Source organism: Phyllostomus discolor, chromosome 8 (assembly GCF_004126475.2).
Source record: "Phyllostomus discolor isolate MPI-MPIP mPhyDis1 chromosome 8, mPhyDis1.pri.v3, whole genome shotgun sequence".
Classification (NCBI taxonomy): domain Eukaryota; kingdom Metazoa; phylum Chordata; class Mammalia; order Chiroptera; family Phyllostomidae; genus Phyllostomus; species Phyllostomus discolor.
Window position 1 is genome coordinate 76,559,970 of NC_040910.2, and position 21,557 is coordinate 76,581,526.

Genomic DNA, 21,557 nt, shown 5'->3' on the forward strand with positions numbered 1-21,557 from the left:
GGGAGGGATGATCAGCAGGTGAGATTTTAGAGTAGGGGGAAGAGGTGAAAGTTAGTGGGGCGGGGCCTCTGGGAGTATCAGGTGAGATTAGTGACCTATTTCGGAAGCTCCCAAGAGTTCAGGACAGAGTTAGGGAAGACCTCTATCGATATCCGGGAAGTCCGCCTGAGCTCGGTTGCACCGCTGGGTCCCCGGGAGCCCATTACCCTGAGGTCCGTTGCTAGGGCGGGACGCGATCTGTTGCCTTGGCTCCAGGGGCGGTGGCTGCACGGTTGCTCCAATCACCGCCCAGCCGAGTGATCCTGGACGAGACCTTGGAAAAGTTACAGCAGATTCCAAAGGCCCGGCGGTCGGAGAGCCCAGAGATCCACCCCTGCTGAGAGGCCGGTTCACGGCCTCTATAGCGAGTGTTGGATACGTGGAGGCCGAGTGCGCAGGGGACCAAGGAACTGATCGGTCCTAGCCTGCCCACCGGGCCTTGGCGCCCTCAGGGCTCCTTATGACCGGTGCCTCCTTCACCGCCCTCCGCGGGATGCACTGGGTGCTGCAGCTGCTGCCCACACCGGGATCTGCTGCTCAGGACCCTTGGAAGTGGCAAAACATCTGTATCTCCCTGGTGCACAGCCTGCTCACAGGGGCCGGGGCACTGCTCTGGTGAGGTGCTTACAGCTTCGGGAAGCGCCTGGATGAGGGTAAAGGATGGAAAGCTAATATTAGAAAACCTGGCGGGCACCTTTAAAATTGATGCTAAATCTTGACAGTCTGATGCTGGGATGGGTGGGCGAAGTGCCTACCAGGAGAATGGGATCTGGGTCTGTGCCTCACTGATCATGGTCCCGTCTCCTCTGGGCTGTTGCTATGCCCTCAGATGGCTGCTGACCCTATTCACGGCCGCTGGCCCTGGGCCTTGATGCTGGTGGCTGTACCTGTAGGTGAGTCTACAGGGAAGGCTGGGCCGGTTTGGCGGTGGGAGACAAGCTTCCAACAGTAATTCTAGGTCCTCTTCTGTCCTGTTTTACTGAGAGAAACTAAACAACTGGGAAAAGTAGGGGCTGGAGATTCCTTTCCAGGCTGTACGCTGGCTTGGGGGAAGCCTAAGGCCCACCCACCCCTACCCCGTTTGCATACAGGTCATTTCCTGGCTGATGGAGCTGACACGCTGTGGAACCAGACCTTGGGCCAGGCCTGGGACCTTCTCTGTCACCATTTGGTGGTGAGACTCAGGGAGAGGCTAAACAGGAAGGGAGGTGTGCCCAGACTGAGGACCCCAGTCTCTTCATTGGCTTATGTCCTGTGACTGCCCAGAGAGTCTCCCATGTGTACCCCACCTGGGCTTGACCCTCCCAACCTTGGGCTGAATTGAAAGGAGGGGACTGACTGCCGGTCACAGTTGGAGTCCAAGCAGTGCCTAGGAGCTTGGGTTGCCACAGGTGTCCTGTCAACTGCAGAAATGTTGAATACTGAACTTTTCTGAGAAGGCAGAGCCCCCGCATTGGGAGTGGGAATGGGCATGAAAGGCCAGGAATGGAATTTAGGGGGGGTCCTGTGCAGATGCTGAGGCCCCAGGGAAGACAGTCTCTGAGACAAGGCTGCTCCCATCATAGCAGGACTGTTTCAAGGCCATTCAGGCTCCTGACATAAGGGGAAGCATAAAGGTTGGGTGTTTGAGGGGAGGGAGTGTCAGAAAATGCTTGGGAACTATTCTCTGAAGGATGGATATTGGGACATGATTGGGTGGTAGGTCATGGAAGGTCCTCTAACCTCTGATCCTGGCTCCCCAAGCAGTGAGCTGCCTCAGCACCACCATTCTCTCTGGCCACTATGTGGGCTTCTCTATGGTGTCTCTACTCCTAGAGCTGAAGTCCTAAGAAGTTACTACTGCTTTCTCACCAGGCCCCATCCTTGGCCTTCATTGTGGCCAGCTGGGCCACATTGGCCACCCTGGCCCTTTTCTGCCTGGTACCCCTGGGGTGGATGGGTCTGTGGTTCATCCAGCAACACCATCAGGTGCCTGCTGCTCTGGTTGTCCTTGGTGGAACTGGACCGGCCACTGTGGGAGCCACGAGCATCACGCTAGGTGTTTGCATTTTGGCCAGGGATGCCCTGTGGCCTTGGTCTCATTCACCCATCCCTGGGCACCAGGGCATGTGATAGTGAGCCTGTCACCAGCGATGATTCCCCTTTTGGCCTGAAAGACTAGAAAGAGGCCTCGGGTTCCTCTTTTGCCAGTTTTGGGGAAAGTAAGACCAGGACAAGGAGATGGTGGTCTTAAATGCACAGCCCCCTGTCAGGCCTGGGCTGGATTTTCAGTATCTCAGTTCCTCTTTCAGATAATTCACACCCCTCCCCCATTCCTAGGATCTGGGAAGAAATGCTAATGGTCATGGGTGGGTGAAAATATGGGCTACTGTTCACTGAATTTCATCATCAGATAACCAATTGTCCTTTCTAGAAAACTAATGCTACCAGAGGTACAGCCAGTGCTACCGATGAAGTGTGGGAGGAGGCATGAGACTGCAGAAGCTCTTTGCTTTAGCACAGGGACAGGCGAGGAAAGGTGAAGTTCTGCCAGTATTAGATCTGATACAGAGAGGATAAGGCCAGAGGGAAGAGAGACCTCACATGTGACCAAATTCTGGCAGTGAGAGGGGAATACAACCGTGCTGTCTGTAGCCAGTAGTTATTAGACATACAGCTGTCAAGAGACCAAAGATCCTGGGTCATAGTGATTGCTGCTGATATTTCTGTTTCTCAAAACCTCACTACATTGTGTTTGTACTTAACCTTAGTTCCACGGTGTCCAGCATCTGCCTTTTCAATTTCTTTAGTATCTCTTGACCTTTTCAAAGCAAACATGTATTTTTAGAGGAAGGAACATGGGTCTAGGTCTCTCTTCTTAGGACAGTGCAGAAGTCCAGAGCCATAGTATGGCCTCAAGCACCTACTCTGGTGCACAGGGCAAGGTCTTCCTAGGCCCGGGGTTTCATGGAAGAATGAGGCAGAGGCAGAAGCAGCTGAGGGAAGGCTTCCTTTTGGCTGCAGAGGGATTAAGGAATGCCTGCCTCTTCTGGGAGTCATTCGCAAGCTCTTCTTTCTCCCCAGCTCCTTCTGCTGCCTTAAAAACAATTTTTTTTTAAGGCACTGACTGGTGTGGCTCAGTCAATTGAGTTCCAGTCTGTGAAGCAAAGCGTCACTGGTTCAATTCCCAGTCAGGGCATATGCCTAGGTTGCGGGCCATATCCCCAGTAGGGGTTGCGCAAAGAGGCAATTGCATATTGATGTTTCTCTCTCTCCTTTTCTCCCTCCTTTCCCCTTTCTCTAAAAATAAATAAATAAAATCTTTAAAAAAATAAATAAAAGAAAAAAATTTTATTGATTTTTAGAGAGAGAAAGGAAGGGAGAGAGAGTGAAAGAGACATCTGTTTGTTGTTCCACTTAACTCTGCATTCATGAGCCCTGCCTGGGATTGAATCCACAAGCTTGGTGTGTTGGGATAATGCTCTAACCAGCTGAACTACCCAGCCAGGGTTGCATTCTTTTTTTCTATTGCACAAGACCCCTCCCTTCTTCAGGCAGAACATCCAGGTTATGGGAAGTGTAGAGCAGATTAAGGTTGCTACTCTGCTAAACAATGGACCAAATGAGATAACCCTTAATCACCCACAGAAAAGATACAGAAGCAAAAGCAAGAGACAGGAAGATTTAAAAAAATACCCTGCCGAAAAGAGAAGCTGATCTAGAGAAAGACAAAGGGGGTGTTAGAGACAGGCATTTGGAGACTGAGGAACAGACAGAAAGAAAGAGGATTTGTCGTATAGAAGAGGCAGAGGCAAAGGGAGATGGAGTGCATGACAGAGAATCCTTGGCAGAAACATCAAGAAAGACTGTTACAGAAGCTTGAAATAAACCAAAATCATGGAACTGGTAAAATGGTCATAAACAAAGAGGACAAGAGGAAAAAAAAAAGTCTGACAGCAAGGGACCCCAAGGGTGGAAGGCACAGATAGTCTAGACAGTGATTTATTGAGAGTGAGTGACAGGAGGAACAAGCAGACTCAGGAGAGGCGGAGGTGATAGCAGCGGACGAGAGATTAGCAGGGCGGGAGGAGAGGTGGAAAGAGACGAGGGGGGATTCGTCAGGGGAGCTGAGAAGCGAAAGAGCAGAAGATGGAGGAGGCAGGCAGTGGAAAGATTTATTGACAGAAAAAGAGCAGGAAATAGGTGGTGTTGGAGACAGGCAGAGAGACAAAGGACAAGCAGCTACAGTGCAAAATAAAGACAGACCGATAGGCGGAGACTGGTAGGAAGATGAGAAAAAGTCCAAATCAGGGGTGTGCACTGAGATAGAAGAATAGGCCTCGAGACTGTGGAGAATCCCAGAGAGAAGAAGGCAGGGGTAGGATGGTTAAATGAACACCCAAAGGAAGGAACAAGGGAAAGAAGGGAACACAGAGACGGAGACGGAGAACATGTATGATAAAGATAGGGGAAACTATGAGAGAGAAGGATCGTGAGAGGTCTCCCATCACAGAGCCGTTAAGACCGAGGCTCAAAGGGGAAAAACAACAAATAGAGGCTGAGGAGAAGCTGCGAAGCAAACACAGGCAGAAAATAAGAACAGAGGGTTTGAATGTAATCAGACTAAAACCAGAGAAGCCAAGGTATAGAAGTTGAGATAAAGAAACGAAGTATTCTGTCGGAGTCTGTCTTTTAATAGAAGTAGAACCTTGGAAACTCTCAGTGGAATGCCTTGATTAACAAGAATATTGCCATGAGTTTTCCAAAACAAAGCAAAACAAAAACAAACCCCAAAGGTGACTTACTTAGGGGTGTGTCATAAAATCAATGCTCCAAATGAATACCCTTCATGGTAACACTTGATAGTTATCTGTGAAGGATGCCTAACCAGCTGAACTAGACTGTAAGGGAAATCTGGCTGTTTCTGTGGTTAATTCATAGAACCCACACAGGAAGGGTGAGATTAGCTACTGGTGGGGGTAAGACATAGTGAATACTTGAAGAGTTTGGGGTCACACACAAATTCTGTCACGGTGACCCAGTAGAACTTCAAGAAGGCAGAACCAGCAGGGGCTGGTGTGGCTCAGTGGATTGAGTGCCGGCCTGCAAAGCAAAGGGTTGCCATTTCGATTCCCAGTCAGGGCACATGCCTGGGTTGTGGGCCAGGTCCCCAGTAGGGGGTGTGCAAGAGGCAACCACACATTGATGTTTCTTTCCCTCTCTTTCTTCCTCCTTTCCCCTCTGTCTAAAAATATTTTTTTTAAAGAAGAAGGCAGAACTGGATTCTGATTATAATTAAGTGGTATCTCCTCAACTAGACCAGTTATAGCGTACACCAGATATAGATGATGGGGGTCCGAGAGGTGTGGTCAGGTAGTACCCTGGAAGAAAGAAGCTAAAAAAATGCAGAGGTTGACATTTGGTACACTGTGTTGGCTCACCATGGCAGTGCTCTGTCAGACCTCACCATGGCTCAGGAAGGTGGTCCTCCAGACTTCACTCCATGCCTGCCAAGCTACTTGCCGATGAATTACTTGCCTTTAGCACAGAGGAAGGGCTTTTCTGGATGGGGAAACATTGCTACTTTATGGGCTTGGAACACTGTCCTCATCATAAATTAGTAAATTGCTAAGCAAATAATTACATGTCTTTTGTGAGTGTGGTTACGAGTCACTTTTTTTTTCTCTCCAATGGTGTTCTGATATATAATGCAATGCTGGATTATGGAAACTTTGCTGTGAGACAATCTCTTGGCACTAATTTTATGACCTACAAAGCCTTAAGGTGTTCTAAGCTTCTCTACTATCAAAAAGCAAACCCAATTTGTTTAGAAGAATGGATTTAGAGCAAAGGAATGGGCGCAGACAAGTTAGAGTGATTCTCAGTGCTAGGGGTTAAAAACAAAGACTCTTTTAGACAAATTAACAAGAAAACTAAACAGAAATCTCCATAACTGAGTTGTCAAGACTTTATTGTATGTAAAATCTAGATTCGTCAGGCTGGAAATGAGGAGCCTTTGCTTTGTAAGGGATTGCATAGGTGAAGTTATTTTTAAAGAGTTGCTCTTGCGAAGGATGCGAAGGGATTGGGAAGTACAGATTGGTGGTTATAAAATAGGCACGGAGATGTGGAGTGCAGCAGGGGGAATATAATAAATAATATTGCAATAGCTGCGTGTGGTGCCAGACAAGTGCTGGAAATGTTGGGGAAAACATTTTGTAAACTATATGAGTGTCTAACCACTATGCTGTGCACTTGAAACTAATACAAAATAATATGGAATGTAAACTGTTATTGAAAAAAAGTTTTTAAGTTGCCCTTTTATTGAAATAAAGTGTTTGTTTAGAGTTATTAACTTGAAGCACCCCAGGCTAAACATTTGTTGCACTACTACCACATCGGACACTTTTTATACCTTATTTTATTTAATCCTGTACAATAGAGATTTATCCCTTTATTTATTTATTTTAAATTTTTTATTTATTGGGGTTTTTTTGGGGGGGAGAAACATTGATTTGTAGTTCCACTTATTTATGCATTCATTGGTTGATTCTTGTATGTGCCCTGACGTGGGAGCAAACCCACGACCCTGGTGCTTGATGAGGACGCCCTAACCAACTGAGCTATGGGGCCAGGACCTCATCCCATTTTTTTAATCAGTAAAGCAAGGCAACTTTCTCAAGGTTATCTAGCCAGTTAGTGATGGGGTCTGGACTCAAACATATATATAAGGACCATCTGGAAAAATTCCAACCATTGTTAATACAAAGAGAACGGTTTGTGTGACATCGATGTGGCCTTGCAGCCAAGGAGAGTGGACCGAAATGCTCATGTATGAACAATGACAACTGTACTAGTCAATGGGGGTGGTAGACACCCTTGAATGAGCATGTGTACTGTGTGGATGTCACATTCAAAATGACTGAGCAAGTAGAGCAAAGAATCTGCCTCAAATTTTGTGTTAAGCTTGAACATTCCTCCTTGGAAACTATTCAGATGAATCCAAAGGCTGAAGCTATGGGCAACTGGTGATTGGCAGCTTCCTCACGACAACATGCCAGCTGATGTTTTATGTCTTGTGCAGCGTTTTTGGTGAAACATCAAATCACCCAGGTGACTCAGGCCACCCTGCCCCCCGCCCAGACTTGGTGCCCTGCAACTTTTGGCTTTTCCCAAAACTAAAATCATCTTTGAAAGGGAAGAGATTTCAGACTGTCAATGAGATTCAGGAAAATACAATGGGGCAGCTGATGGCGAGTGGGGGATCTGTGTGAAGACCCAAGGTGCCTACTTTGAAAGGGACCAAGGTGGTGTCATTGTCCTTTGTACAATGTTTCTTATATCTTCTTCAATAAATGTCTCTATTTTTCATAGTGTATGGCTGGATACTTTCTGGATAGACCTTGTGTATTAATAAATCGCCTTCCAAAGTACCTAGGCTTATCATTTCAGTTTGCAGAAATTTGAAGCCTACAGAAGTTGTGATTTATCCAAGCATACCCGACTAGTCTGTGGCACAGCCAGAGCTAGAATCCAGGTCTTTGGTTTAGTTCAGGCTCCTCCTTATACACTATTTTGCCTCCTCCTTTATAGGGAGGATGTGGAGTGGAGAAACTTCAAGACAGCAAAATAGTAGCCAGCTGACAACCGAAAATCAATCAAGTCAGATAAATTACCTCTGAAGTGGTATTTATAAGTCAGGATGCTTCAGTCTGAAAGCCAGGCTTCTATTCACTGAGTATTGATTTCTGCACTTTTCAGGAATGCAGTGACTGTGCAGGGCAGAGGTCCGTCTCAGCTCTCCCTGCTGTGAGCACCATTTGACTCAGTGTTGTGAGCACATTCTTTCCCTGCCTTTAACCTGGTGGGAGATGAAATTTCACTTGCCACATCTTCTCCAGGAACTGAACACAGAAGTGCCTCTCACACTGAGATAAGGAGACAAGCCATCCAGGCTTTAGGGATAGAAGGACTGAGTTTTGAGCCTATAGCGTGATATGAGGGTCCTTGCAAAGGGCTCTGTGCCTACCACCACCCAACAACAGCAACACAACAGACTCTGGGGGAATATCTGACCAGGGACAGTAAATGACTTCTTTGGGTCAAGCTTTGCCCCGTAGCTCTGGCTTGCCTGCCCATGATCTTAAGAGAACCCCTTTACCTCCTTGAACTTCTCTGGTTGTCATTGCTCATCCCAGGGGCTAAGACACTGGCACAGTGGCTTTCCCCACCCCAGACCTCAGGTCAGGGCACAGTTAAAGGAGGACAGTGGAGCCTGAAGAACTGGAGTGCCACAAATCCCTGCTGCTGCCCTGGTCTAGAACAACACCGCTTTTTGCTCCCCATAGCAGCTCATCAGACATTGTTTTCTTGCCCTGACTGGTGTTGCTCAGTGGGATGGGTGTCATCCTGCAAACTGGAAGGTCAATGCTGGAAGGTCCATTCCTGGTCAGGGCACATGCCTGGGTTCCAGGCCAGGTTTCTGGTTGGGGGCGTGCGAGAGGCAACCGATCGAGGTTTCTCTCACACATCCATATTTCTTTCCCTCTTTTTTTCTCTCCCTTCCCTCCTCTCTGATAAATAAGATCTTTAATAAAAAACATAATTTTCTTCAGGGAGAGAAACAGAGGGTACAGTATATCCTAGGACAGCTGTAGCAGCATTTCCCTGACATATATGAAATTTGTAAAATTCATATTCATATATGTATTGGGAGTCTAGGGGGAAAGTTGGATCTCCATTCTCTATATTGGGGAGTGAGTAGATAATGCCTAAAAGTAAAAAGTTAAGAAATACCAATTCAAGCTTATTACTTGAAGATATGGCAATAAATGCCAAAATAATCAGCTACAATTGGTGAGAGTGGTTTTTTGGGGGAGGGAGAAATGGTCAGAGGGAGCATAAGCAGCTGTTCTTTGTAATAAATCTTGGTAACAAATTCTGCAAGACTGTAAAATTTCATGAGCACTAAAACTAAAAACATTACAGTTGCAGGGGGTTCAACTGATCTCAGAGCAAAAACATTGGGGAAAAACATTACATCGTTGCTGACATGTACTATGTAGTTAGGCCTATGGTGGTTGCATCTGTACTGAATATGTACAGACATTTTTTCTTGTCATTATTCCCTGAACAACACAGTATAACAACTATTTACATAGCATTTACATTTTTAAAAAGATTTTATTTATTTTCTTTTTAGAGAGAGGGGAAGGGAAGAAGAAAGAGAGGGAGAGAAACATCAATGTGTGGTTGCTTCTCACATGGCCCCCACTGGGGACCTGGCCTGCAACTCAGGCACATGCCCTGGCTAGGAATTGAATGGTGACCCTTTGGTCTGCAGCCTGCACTCAGTCCACTGAGAGGGCACATCAGCAAGGGGACATTTACGTTGTATTATGTATTATAAGTAATCTAACTTAAAGATTCTTCTATTAATCTGAGAGAGAGAAAGAGAGCAAGAGAAACATTGATTTGTTGTTTTACTTATTTATGCATCCATTGGTTTCTTCTTGTATGTTCCCTGACTGGGAATTGAACCCGTAATCTTGGCATATTGGGATGACACTCCAACCAACTGAGCTACACAGTCAGGACTATAAGTAACCTAGAGATGATTTAAAACATATGGAAGGAAATGCATAGGTTATATGCAAATTCTACATAATTTTATATAAGAGAGTTGAGCATCTTTGAATTTCGGTATTTGTGGGAAGTCCTGAAACCAATCCCATGCAGATACTGAGGAACCATTGCAATTGTGTAACTAGCTATTTAATGTACACATCTTTAAACCCACATCTGGAATGCAAACTCCCAGCAGCCTGGGTCTAGTCGGTTCTCCTCTGTACTTTGGCACCCCGGCAATGACTGCGCCTGGAGGTGTGCATTAAACTTTTGTAGAAGGAAATATTTAAGGGCTATATAAGTTTTGGAAAGACTTCCTACACTGAATAGGAGTTTTGACAAGAAAATCTCCAATGTACCTGCCAATCCCATGATTTTTAAAAATGTTTTTAAAGATTTTATTTATTTGGCCCAGGCTGGCATAGCTCAATGGATTGAGTGTGGGCTGCAAACCAAAGTGTTGCAGGTTCGATTCCCAGTCAGGGTACATGCCTGGGTTGCAGGCCATGACCCCCAGCAACCACATATTGATGTTTCTCTCTTTCTCTTTCTCCCTCCCTTCCCTCTCTAAAAATAAATGAATAAAATCTTTTAAAAATGTTTAAAAAAAGATTTTATTTATTCATTCCTAGAGAGAGGAGAAGGGAAGGAGAAAGAGAGGGAGAGAAACAATATATGGTTGCCTCTCATGCATTCCCATCTGGGGACCTGGTCCCCAACCCAGGCACACGCCCTGACCATGAATCGAACCAGAGACCCTCCAATTTGCAAGCCTGTGCTCAATCCACTGAGCTACACCAGCCAGGATCAGTTCCACAATTTTTTTTTAAAGATTTTATTTATTTTTAGAGAGGGAAGGGAGGGAGATAGAGAGAGAGAGAGAGACATCAATGTGCGGTTGCTGGGGGTTATGGCCTGCAACCCAGGCATGTACCCTGGCTGGAAATCAAACCTGGGACACTTTGGTTCCCAGCCCACGCTCCATCCACTGAGCTACGCCAGCCAGGGCCAGTTCCACAATTTTAATCTATTTTCCTGTTCCTCTCAATTGCTCTTCACCCTCTTGCTTCAGTCCAAATTCATGTCTTTCTTTTACGCTTAAATTCTTGGATAAATAGTCAATTCCCATTGCCTTCATTGTCTCGTTAACATTCTTGGCAACCTGGAAGCTTCCTCTTCCATTATTTTTCTGAAACTGCTATCTTAAGTCAGGGAATTCTTTCTTCTTAAGCTTGTGTCCTTTCTCAGTCTTCCCCAACCTTTTGCGTCATCTAACATCTTTTCGTGAAGCTCTTCCTTCCTGTATTCCTCTTCCGACCTGTCCAGCTGTTCTTTCCCAGGTTTTTTCTGGCTTCCCCCTATCCTAGACTGTGTGTGCCTCCAGCCTTTCTTATCTACTTTTCTGTTACTCTTTCCTCTGTGAACTGACTCTTTCTCCTGACTTTAGTAACAATTTTGGTCTGATCATTCAACCCCCCATCTCAGATCCTAGACTGCCACTTGTGTATCTTTAGCTAGAGGACGTCTTCATGTGTATGACCTGCAGTCACCTCCAAGTCCAATTTTAAACTCAAACGATGAGCAGACTGGTTTGACTGCAATGAGTGGTCCATAACTGCGGCAGCTAATATTTTCTGTTCAGATCTATTTCCGGCTTGGTCATTTCTCTACTCAATTGGGCTTTATCAGACTACCTTACACAAGCTATTTTTGACTAGTAAAGGAACCTTAATGGAAATTCTTAATTCTTTAGGTTTTAATTCCTTGATGTTAAATTATTTCGTTTGCACAAATGGTTTCCAGCTTAAAATGGAAAAAGAAGCCTCAAAATCATTGTCAAATAGGTCCAAATTTGGCAAAATGTCAAAACTCTGCTTGGAATTCAAGACCAGCTTTAATTTGGCTCAAATTTTGCCATCCAACATCATCTGTGCTTCTTTGCATGAAAATAGAAAATGATACGGCAATAGGGTTAAGAATGTGAGCTCCAGGATCATCGCTTTACTGCCTGTGGAGCCTTGAGAAAGTGGCTCAGCTTCTCTGAGCGTCAGTGTCTTTACCTATAAAATTAGGCTAATAATAACACCTACCTCATTGGATTTTTATGACAATTAAATGAATTAACGTATATAAAGTTGTTAGAGAGAACCTGACATATATTTCATGTAATTAATTGTGTGACCTAAGGCAGGTTACTCCACCTTTCTGAACCTGGGGTTCTCCTTAGTAAAATGGGGATAATAATAATACCTATCTTGTTAGGTTATTTTGAGGGTTGAATTAGCTTATTTATTTATTAAGTTTTTAAAAAGATTTTTTAATTTAGCTTTAGAGAAAAGGGGAGGGAGGGAGAAAGAGAGGGAGAGAAACATCAGTGTATGGTTGCTTCTTGCGCACCCCCTGCTGGGGACATGGCCCACAACCCAGACATATGCCTTGTCTGGGAATCAAACCAGCAACCCTTTGCTTCACAGACCAGCATTTAATCCACTGAGCCACACCAGCCAGGGCTATTTATTAATTTTTTATTTTTAAATAATTATAGGCTTACATGGAATTTACCAAAATGGCACAGAGAGCATAAAGATAAATATATGGGTCAATGGGGTAGAGTTGAGAGTCCAGAAACAAAAAAATAGTCAGTTAATTTTTGACAAAGGACCAAGATGATTCAAGAGAGCAGAATACTTGTTAACCAGTGGTGCTGAGACAACTAGATATCCACAGGCAAAAGATAGAATTGGGAGCCCTCATACTACACACAAAAATTAACACGATGTGAATCATAGACCTATATGTAAGAGCTAAAACTATCAAACTCTTACAAGAAAACATTGGAGTACATCTTGTGACATGGCTTACATCCTGCTTTCTAAGATTTGGCACTAAAATCACAAGCAATAGAAGAGAAAATATGCAAAGTTGGGCTTTATCCAAATTAAAAATTTTTGTGCTTCAAAGAACACCATCAAGAAAATGAAATGATAACTCAAAGAATGGGAGAAAATATTTATATATATTGTATATGACAGGGGACTTGTATCTAAAATATATAAAGAACTCCTACAACTCAATAAAAAGACAACCCAATTTTAAAATAAACAAAAGATCTGAAAACACATTTCTCCAAAGAAGTTATATAATGCTACAATAAGGATGAACCTCAAGAACATTATGCTAAGTAAAATAAGCAAGTCACAAAAGACCACACTATTCTACACTACCATTTATATGGAATGTTCAGATCAGGCAGATATATAGAAACAGAAAATAGATTAGTGGTTGCCTAGGGCTGAGGTGTAGGTGGTGGGAGGATATGGGGAGTGCTGATGGGAACAGAGCGTCTTTCAAGGATGAGAAGAATGTTCTGTAACTAGACAGTGATGATAATTGCATGACTCTGTAAATCATGGGATTGTATAATTTAAACAGGTAAACTTTTTTTGTATGCCCTGAATAGGAATCTAACCGACCACCTTTCACTTTGTGTGAACAATGCCCAAGCAACTGAGTCACATCTGTCAAGGCTAAACAGGTAAACTTTATGGAATGCATATTACATTTCAAAAATGCTATTTAGAGACTTCTGGCAAGATGGAGGAATAGGTGGACGCACCGTACCTCCTCGCACAACCAAGAATAGAACAACAATAATTTACGGATAGAATAACACTCAGAACTGACAGAGGATTTATCTGAATGGAAGACGGACAGCCAAGAAGTTGAAGTAGACCCGTACATCCAGACTGGTAGGGGACAACAATCCGGGCTGGCGCGGGGCTGGTGCGGGTCGGCGGTGCTCGGAGGTTGGGGAAAATTTGGTGCAAAATTGGCGCAACAGCCATCTGGGGCGCAAGAACACAGCAGTGATCCCTGAGTACACAAGCTGCGGCTGGGGGACCCAGTGAGGCAGCAATTGTGGACCAGGGCAGAACTCGCAGCCCAGGATCCCAAAGAAGGGTCTGAGCCCAGGAGAACAGAACTACTGCCATTGTTCCCTCCCATCCCCGCTCCCACCCCTGCCCCCACATATAACGTCACAATCTAGCGACTGGGGTGCCCAGCCCCAGTGAACACCTAAGGCTCCTCCCCCCCACCGTAACAAGAGCAACAAGACCGGGGGAAAAAAAAAGGAGAGATAGGGAAAGACATAAGATATGTTCCCAACAGAACAGATCAGTCCCCCAGGACTCATCCTTTTGAGTGACTAAGAAATAGCCAATCTATCAGATGCACAGTTCAAAACACTGGTGATCAGAAAGCTCACGGAATTGGTTGACTTCGGGCGCAATTTAGATGAAAGGATGCAGGTTACCATAAAAGAGATGCAGGAAGATACGCGGAGGAGAGCCAATAGTGAAAGGAAGGAATCTGAGTCTCAAAACAATACAGTGGACCAGAAGGAAGATAGAATCAACCAAGCAGGAAACCATGATAAAATAAGAATTCAAAAAATTGAGGAAAAGCTTAAGAGCATCCAAGACACCTTTAAACGTTCCAACATCTGAATTATAGGGGTACCAGAAGGGGAGGAGCAACCAGTGGAAAAGTTATTTGAATAAATAATAAAGGAGAACTTCCCCAGTCTGGCAAAGGGAACAGTCTTCCAAGAAATCCAAGAAGCTCAGAGAGCCCCAAAGAAGTTGGACCCAAGAAGAAACACACCAAGGCACATCATAATTACATTACCCAAGGTAAAAACGAAGGAGAGAATCCTAGAAGCAACAAGAGATATGGGGACAGTAACCTACAAAGGAGTTCCCATCAGACTGTTAGCTGATTTCTCAAAAGAGACCTTACAGGCAAGAAGGGGCTAGAAAGAAATATTCCAAGTCATGAAAGACAAGGACCTACATCCCAGATTGCTCTATCCAGCAAAGCTCTCATTTAGAATGGAAGGGCAGATAAAGTGCTTCTCAGATAAGGTCAAGTTAAAGGAGTTCATCATCACCAAGCCCTTATTTTATGAAATGCTAAAGGGACTTATCTAAGAAAAGAAGATAAAGAAAAGACATGTATAGTAAAAGGACAGCAAACTCACAATTATTAACAACCACACCTAAAGCAAAACCAAAAGAAACTAAGTAAACAACTAGAACAGGAACAGAACCACAGAAATGGTGGGCTAGCAGCAGGGGGGTGGGAGGAGAAGAGAGGGGGAAAAGGTATAGAGAATAAGTAGCATAGAATGTAGGTTGAAAATAGATAGGGGGAGGGCAAGAATAGTACGGGAAATGTAGAAGCTAAAGAACTCATAAGTATGACACATGGACATGAACTAAAGGGGGGTAACGTGGGTGGGAGAGGGGGTACAGGGTGGAGGGGAGAGAAGGGGGAAATGGGACAACTGTAATAGCATAATCAATAAAATATATATATATATATATTTAAGATTTTATTTACTTATTTTTAGAGAGGGAAGGGAGGGAGATAGAGAGAGAGAGAGAGAGAAACATCAATGTGCAGTTGCTGGGGGTTATGGCCTGCAACCCAGGCATGTACCCCGGCTGGGAATTGAACCTGGGACACTTTGGTTTGCAGCCCGCACTCAATCCACTGAGCTACGCCAGCCAGGGCTCAATAAAATATATATTAAAAAAAGAATATTACCGGAAAAAATGCTATTTAGAAAATAATACAGTTCTTGTGTATCTTTCACCCACTTGAGAACCTTTTTAAAAAAGATTTTATTTATTCATTTTTAGAGAGGGGGAAGGGAGATAGAAAGAGAGGGAGAGAAACATTAATGTGCAAGAGATACAGGGATCAGTTGTCTCTTGAGTGCCCCCAACTGGGGACCTGGCCCGCAACCCAGGTATGTGGCCTGACTGGGAATTGAACTGTAGACGTTTCATGCAGTCTGCAGGCCAGCACTTGATCCACTGAGCCACACCAGCCAGGGTGAGAACTTCTTACATAGCAATAGTAGGACAATAAAACCAGGAAATTGACATTATTGTTGACATTATTATAAATTGACATTAATAGTACAATACTTTTATGAAGCTGTAGTCAATATTAGGATTTTACCAGGGTTTAGAACAATAACTGGTACACAGGGAACAAGTCTTCACTACACTGATGATGATGATGATGATGGACATAATAATGATGATTCTGGACTTTTTACTGAAGCCAGGTTGATGGGCTGGCTCTTTTTAGAGCACACCATGTTTCTCCTTCTAAACTCTAACTCTAAGAGCATTTGAGATACTGGTCCCAGCAGTCATCAGTTTGGCTTAAACTCATAGAAATTCTCCATTAGTTAATTAATTAATTAATCAATTAATTAACAAACTCTTATTCTAGCAGCTCCCTGCAATTCCTTCTTCCTTTCTCTTCCTTTACCCCATCAAATCCTTCACATCCATCTATCTCCATCAAACCTTCAATAATCTTCCTTTCCCTTCCTCAGAGTGTATGATCCTCCCCAACAGCACCACTTGCCTAAACTCTCCTTGGCATTTTTCTCTGATTATTTCTCCTTTTAGTCCTAAATTCCCAACTAGATTTAGAGACGATAGTGGTTACAATTCCCCTGTATCCTCCACAATAAACTGGGTGTGAGTTCAAATAAACTCATCTGTTATGGTAAGTCAGCTTGAAAATTGTTACCAAAGGATGACGCAAGAAGGATGGGAAATGAAACAAGGATAGCAGGAGGTGGAGAGCAATTCAGGCAGCAAGACATAGGCAGTGCCTGAAGGAGTCAAAAAACATTTATAGGGGGTCCACTATACACTCCATAGTGTAATCACTGCAAAGAAAGAGGAATGGAGAGAGAGGGGGAAAAGTCACCTAGGGATGTTCTTCCCATGTCCTCTTATTTTTCTAGGTTCATTGACTAAACTAGTCCTTGACTTCCAAGCAGGGTTAAATGCCCTCCCCCTAAACTCCCATAACAATGCATCTAAGAACATGGTCTACCTCCTCATTACCTTGCAAGCTCAGTGAGGTTATTCCCCACCCCCCACCCCCGCCCCTGCTATATTCCCAATAATACATAATAGGTACTCATTAAATGATGGTTGAGGTCCTGGCAGGGTAGCTCATTTGGTTAGTGCATCATCCCAATATCCCAAGATTGTGGTTTGATCTCTGGTCGGGGAACATACAAGAAGCAACCAATGAAAGTATAAATAAGTGAAACAACAAATCTCTCTTTCATTCTCTCTCTCTTTCTCTCCCAAAAACATCAATGAAAAAATAAAATAAATGATGGTTGAATAAATGAAAGCATAAGTGAACAAAGGACTGGTTGACTCGGAACTAGTACTGCACCTCAAGTCTACATTATGAGACTAGACATAGAATAATAGGCAAATTTTTACAAATTTATTAAAACTCTGGAAGCTTGGGTCTGTAGCGGTTCCAAGCCAGTCGCAGATAAAACGATGAGGCCCGTTTGAGGGCCCAGAAGCACCCTCAGAAACGCGGGAGGCGGGACTTGTGCCTACTCCGACCACGCCCCCTTGCCTTCAAATAATTCCGCCCATAGGCCCGCCCCCTCTGGCCCGATAAGCAGCTCTAATTGGAAAGCTCTCTAATCTGTCTGAGTACTTCGACGCCTATTGGGTCAACTGCTGAACCTCGGTTGCGCACTTCCCAGTGTTGGCAACGCGGCGCGGACGTAGGCCTGCCGCCATTGCCCTGACTGCGAGTTGACGTCTGTGCGAGGGGCTGTGGAGGTATGTGGCAGACTTTAAGGGGCAACGGGAGGCCTGGTGGGGTCAAGCTGAGCGGCCGGAGGAGTTAGCCTGGGCTATGCTCACTCTACGGGTGGAAGGGCTGCAGGACGGGGGTCTCGACGCGTTGCTGCTGCGCCTATTGTGGGCCCGGGCCCTGTTGCTTGTTAATTCTTTTCTTCCGCCTATCCTTCCCCCCCCCCGCCCCCCCTCCAGATTCTCCGGGCATGGCCGGAGTATTTCCTTACCGAGGGCCGGGTAATCCGGTGCCCGGCCCTCTAGCCCCGCTGCCGGACTACATGTCGGAGGAGAAGCTGCAGGAGAAAGGTGAAGAAAGCGTGCGGGAGTGTTGTCTGCGGGCCCCGAGAAGTGGGGATGGGGATGGGTGTGCGCGCGCGCGCGTGCTGTGGGTTTGAACCTTTTTTTCCTGTTTTGGCAAGTGTCAAAACATTAGGTGTTAGCGCACTTATTAGGCACCCCCTCCCAATTTTTTTTCACCCAATCAGGTCTTTAAAAACGTCTACTATTTGCAGACATTGATTCAAACAATGGAGATACAGTAGTGATGGCAGACAAAACGCCTGCCCTTATATGGGTTTGAAACGCTCTGAAGGAGATAGACAATAAAAAAGCTTACCTGTAACGTACTTGGGCAAGGAAAACATGCAAATTTGTGAAGAGTTAAAAAAAATCTGTAACGTGAATGTGATGAAAGAAAAAAATAAAGAATAGCGAGATGACAAGAGAATTAGCTGGAGCGCTCCTGCTGGATGCCAGACCCTCTTACGCATCCTAAGAGACAGGCCCTTACCCTAGGGCAGTGATTTTCAACCTCTTTGTTTTTTTTATTTAAAAAATTTTTAGAGAGAAACATTGATTTCTCATTTCACTTATTTATGCATTCGTTGGTTACTGTTTGTATGTGCCCTGACCAGGGACTGAAATTGGGCATATTGGGCAACCCTCTTGCCAGCTCAGCTAGCCAGCCTGGACTCAACCTTTTTCCTCTCATGGCACACATTGATTATTAAAATTATGTGGCTCACCAAAAAACACATTTTTTGCCAATCTGAGAGAATAGGTATAATTTTGATTCCTTCACACCAGACGGTTATGTTGGCTGTTGTCATTTTTTTTACGTGACAATCTAAGGGAAAAGAGGTCCATGCCCTAGACTGAACAGCCAGGTGTTACACCTTTGAAAGTCCTTGTAGCATACTGGTTGAAAATTGCTGCTGTAGGTCAAGAGTTGGAGATGATTAGATTAAGGGTGTGCAGTCCTTTAAACTGAGGTATCTTTGTAGCCCGAAAATGGCAGCAATTGCAGGCCAAGCGCTATGCAGAAAAGCGGAAGTTTGGATTTGTGGATGCTCAGAAGGAAGACATGCCCCCAGAACACGTCAGGAAGATCATTCGAGACCATGGAGACATGACCAACAGGAAGTTTCGCCATGACAAAAGGGTCTACTTGGGGTAAAGAACATCCTGGGATTATTTCGTTTGGAGTTTGGCCTGTTTCCTTTCTCCCTGTTTCACAAGGTGTAGTCCTGGATAGCTGCTGTATCATTTTGGGACTTTAATCTTGGTGGTTTAGCCCATGTTGGTGGTTATAAGAAAAGGGAGAAAACCATTAGGATTCTGTGATAATTCCAGATCTTCCTGTATGTTCTTTTTCACCCTGATTTTACTTCCTCACCTGGGACTGGAGCTTTATTTGTCCTATTGGTGTTACGATAAAATGTCCTTATCTTTGAAAGGGTTGAGGCCCATAGCAGGATACTTTGTGCATTCTTCTTGCCTGTAACTCCTCAGTGACAGGAATTCTGAGGCTCAAGAGTAGTTAACTCCTGAGGTATCTATACTCTTCTATGACCCAAAGCTGAGTGAGTACAGATACAAAGACTTTAGCAGATCCCTTTTCCATCTGGACACAAAAATGTTAACCAGTTAATTATGAACACCAATTCGTTAACCACTAAAACAGCCTTGGAAGTTTTGTTTTAGTTCAAAACTATTTCTTAAAAACTGTGCTACGTACTAGGAATATAGTGGTAAACAGGAAGTAATGGCCTTTCTGGAACTTTTAGTCTAGTGGCATGACAGACATGAGACAAATGGTTATAATAAAGTATGGTGAGTATTTTATTATTTATGGGGAAACTCAGAGAGAATAGGAATTGAGACAGCCTAAAAGCTATATTTAGAGGGACAGCTAGAGGGACTGAAACCCAGTATTGTGGGACTGTGAAGTTTAAGAAGAGTAGCACAATTGGAGGGAAATTGGAGAGGAGGGAAGCAGAGTTATGTACCAGGTCATGGAAGGCCTGTGTACTAAGTTTTTAAGGTAGGGTCTTCTGTGGAATATGGTACTGTGATACCATGTGGCTTCTCTGAATGGAACAGGTAGCGGAACACCTTGTGACTTGTAATCACCTATCTTCCTAACGTTACAGTGCCCTAAAGTACATGCCGCATGCGGTCCTCAAACTCCTGGAGAACATGCCTATGCCTTGGGAGCAGATTCGGGACGTGCCTGTGCTGTACCACATTACTGGAGCTATTTCCTTTGTCAATGAGATTCCCTGGGTCATTGAGCCTGTCTACATCTCCCAGTGGGGGTAAGAAGGGCAGGAATATGGTATGTGGTGGTGGTAGGGAGGCAGTGGGTGGAAACCATTATGTGGCATATTGTTGGCTTCCAGGTCAATGTGGATTATGATGCGGCGAGAAAAAAGAGACAGGAGGCATTTCAAGAGAATGCGCTTTCCCCCTTTTGATGATGAGGAGCCGCCTTTGGACTATGCAGACAACATCCTAGATGTTGAGCCACTGGAGGCTATTCAGCTGGAACTGGACCCTGAGGAGGATGCCCCTGTGTTGGACTGGTTCTATGACCACCAGCCTTTGAGAGACAGCAGGAAGTGAGTGTGGTTGGACTTACCACTCCTGTGAGGGTTTTGGAAATCCAGGAGACCTGGGAGAGCAGTCGGTAGTGTGGCTTGGCTAGCTGGTACGCCTACCCGACATGGGTCTCTCTTTTTTCCCTAGGTATGTTAATGGCTCCACTTATCAGCGCTGGCAGTTCACACTGCCCATGATGTCCACTCTCTACCGCCTGGCCAATCAGCTTCTGACAGATTTGGTGGATGACAACTATTTCTATCTGTTTGATCTGAAGGCCTTCTTTACCTCCAAGGCACTCAATATGGCCATTCCTGGAGGCCCCAAATTTGAACCTCTTGTTCGAGATATCAATCTACAGTAAGTTGGAGAGAGTAGGGATTTTGGGTTGAATAAAATCTAATCTTGATCCTTAAGCTCTAACTAGTTTGTCCATCTTTGATTTTGTACCCTAGGGATGAAGACTGGAATGAATTCAACGATATTAACAAGATCATCATCCGGCAGCCTATCCGCACTGAATACAAGATTGCTTTCCCTTACCTGTACAACAACCTTCCACACCATGTCCACCTCACCTGGTGAGAGAGCTGGAACCACAGCTGGGGAAGGGAGAAGGCTGGCATTTAGGTTGGGCTGGGACAAGAGAATCTCAGCTAACTCTTGTTTCATTGTAGGTACCACACTCCTAATGTTGTATTCATCAAAACTGAGGATCCTGATTTGCCAGCGTTCTACTTTGATCCTTTGATCAACCCGATTTCCCACAGGCACTCAGTCAAGGTGAGAGGAAGGGACACATTTGACTTTCTAAGAGAAATTTTCTGACCTTGAATGAGGCGTTACTAGATTAAGAGTCCATCAAGAGGGAGTTATTGGTACAGTTTTGGTTTCTGTGATTGCCCATCTAGGCTTTATCATTATTCCTTCAGAACTCTTTAGTTTGTTCTGGTATATTTCTATTATGTTCTTTTTTTCCCTTGAATTATTTTCTTGGTATTTGATTCACCCTTTTAAAGCATACAGTTCGGTGGTTTTTAGTGTATTCACAGAGTTGGACAACCATCAACTTTCAGGCAATTTTAGAACATTTTCATTTCCTCACAGAGAAACCTTGTACCTGTTAGCCGTCACTCTCCATTTCCTCTAAACCTCCCTTGCCTGGGCAAGTGTTAATCTAATTTATGTCTCTATATTTGCCACTTCTGGGTATTTCATAGAATTATACAATATATGGTCTTCACTTTTTTCTTTTTAAAAAATTTTATGTTTTTAGAGCAAGGGGAAGGGAAGGAGAAAGAGAGGGAGAAAAACATCAGTGTGTGA

General features: G+C 44.4%; 2 protein-coding genes across 2 annotated transcripts in view; both read left to right on the forward strand.

The window, feature by feature from the left end:
* The first annotated feature begins 7 nt into the window (after positions 1-7).
* On the forward strand, positions 8-3,302 carry TLCD2 (TLC domain containing 2). Its single transcript, XM_036034516.1, is given in 7 exon segments — positions 8-18; positions 256-349; positions 464-651; positions 847-932; positions 1,131-1,294; positions 1,761-1,864; positions 1,866-3,302. Coding segments are annotated over 7 exon segments (933 nt in total). The 3' UTR covers positions 2,152-3,302.
* Positions 3,303-17,200: 13,898 nt separating this feature from the next.
* PRPF8 (pre-mRNA processing factor 8) overlaps positions 17,201-21,557 on the forward strand; it is a 31,724-nt gene continuing 27,367 nt past the window's right edge. The window contains exons 1-8 of the mRNA XM_028519358.2: positions 17,201-17,333; positions 17,547-17,657; positions 18,635-18,803; positions 19,784-19,948; positions 20,033-20,251; positions 20,379-20,591; positions 20,687-20,812; positions 20,909-21,014. Of these exons, the coding sequence (XP_028375159.1) occupies positions 17,558-17,657; positions 18,635-18,803; positions 19,784-19,948; positions 20,033-20,251; positions 20,379-20,591; positions 20,687-20,812; positions 20,909-21,014 (1,098 nt within the window). The 5' untranslated portion in view covers positions 17,201-17,333; positions 17,547-17,557. The remainder of the gene's footprint in view (positions 17,334-17,546; positions 17,658-18,634; positions 18,804-19,783; positions 19,949-20,032; positions 20,252-20,378; positions 20,592-20,686; positions 20,813-20,908; positions 21,015-21,557) is intronic.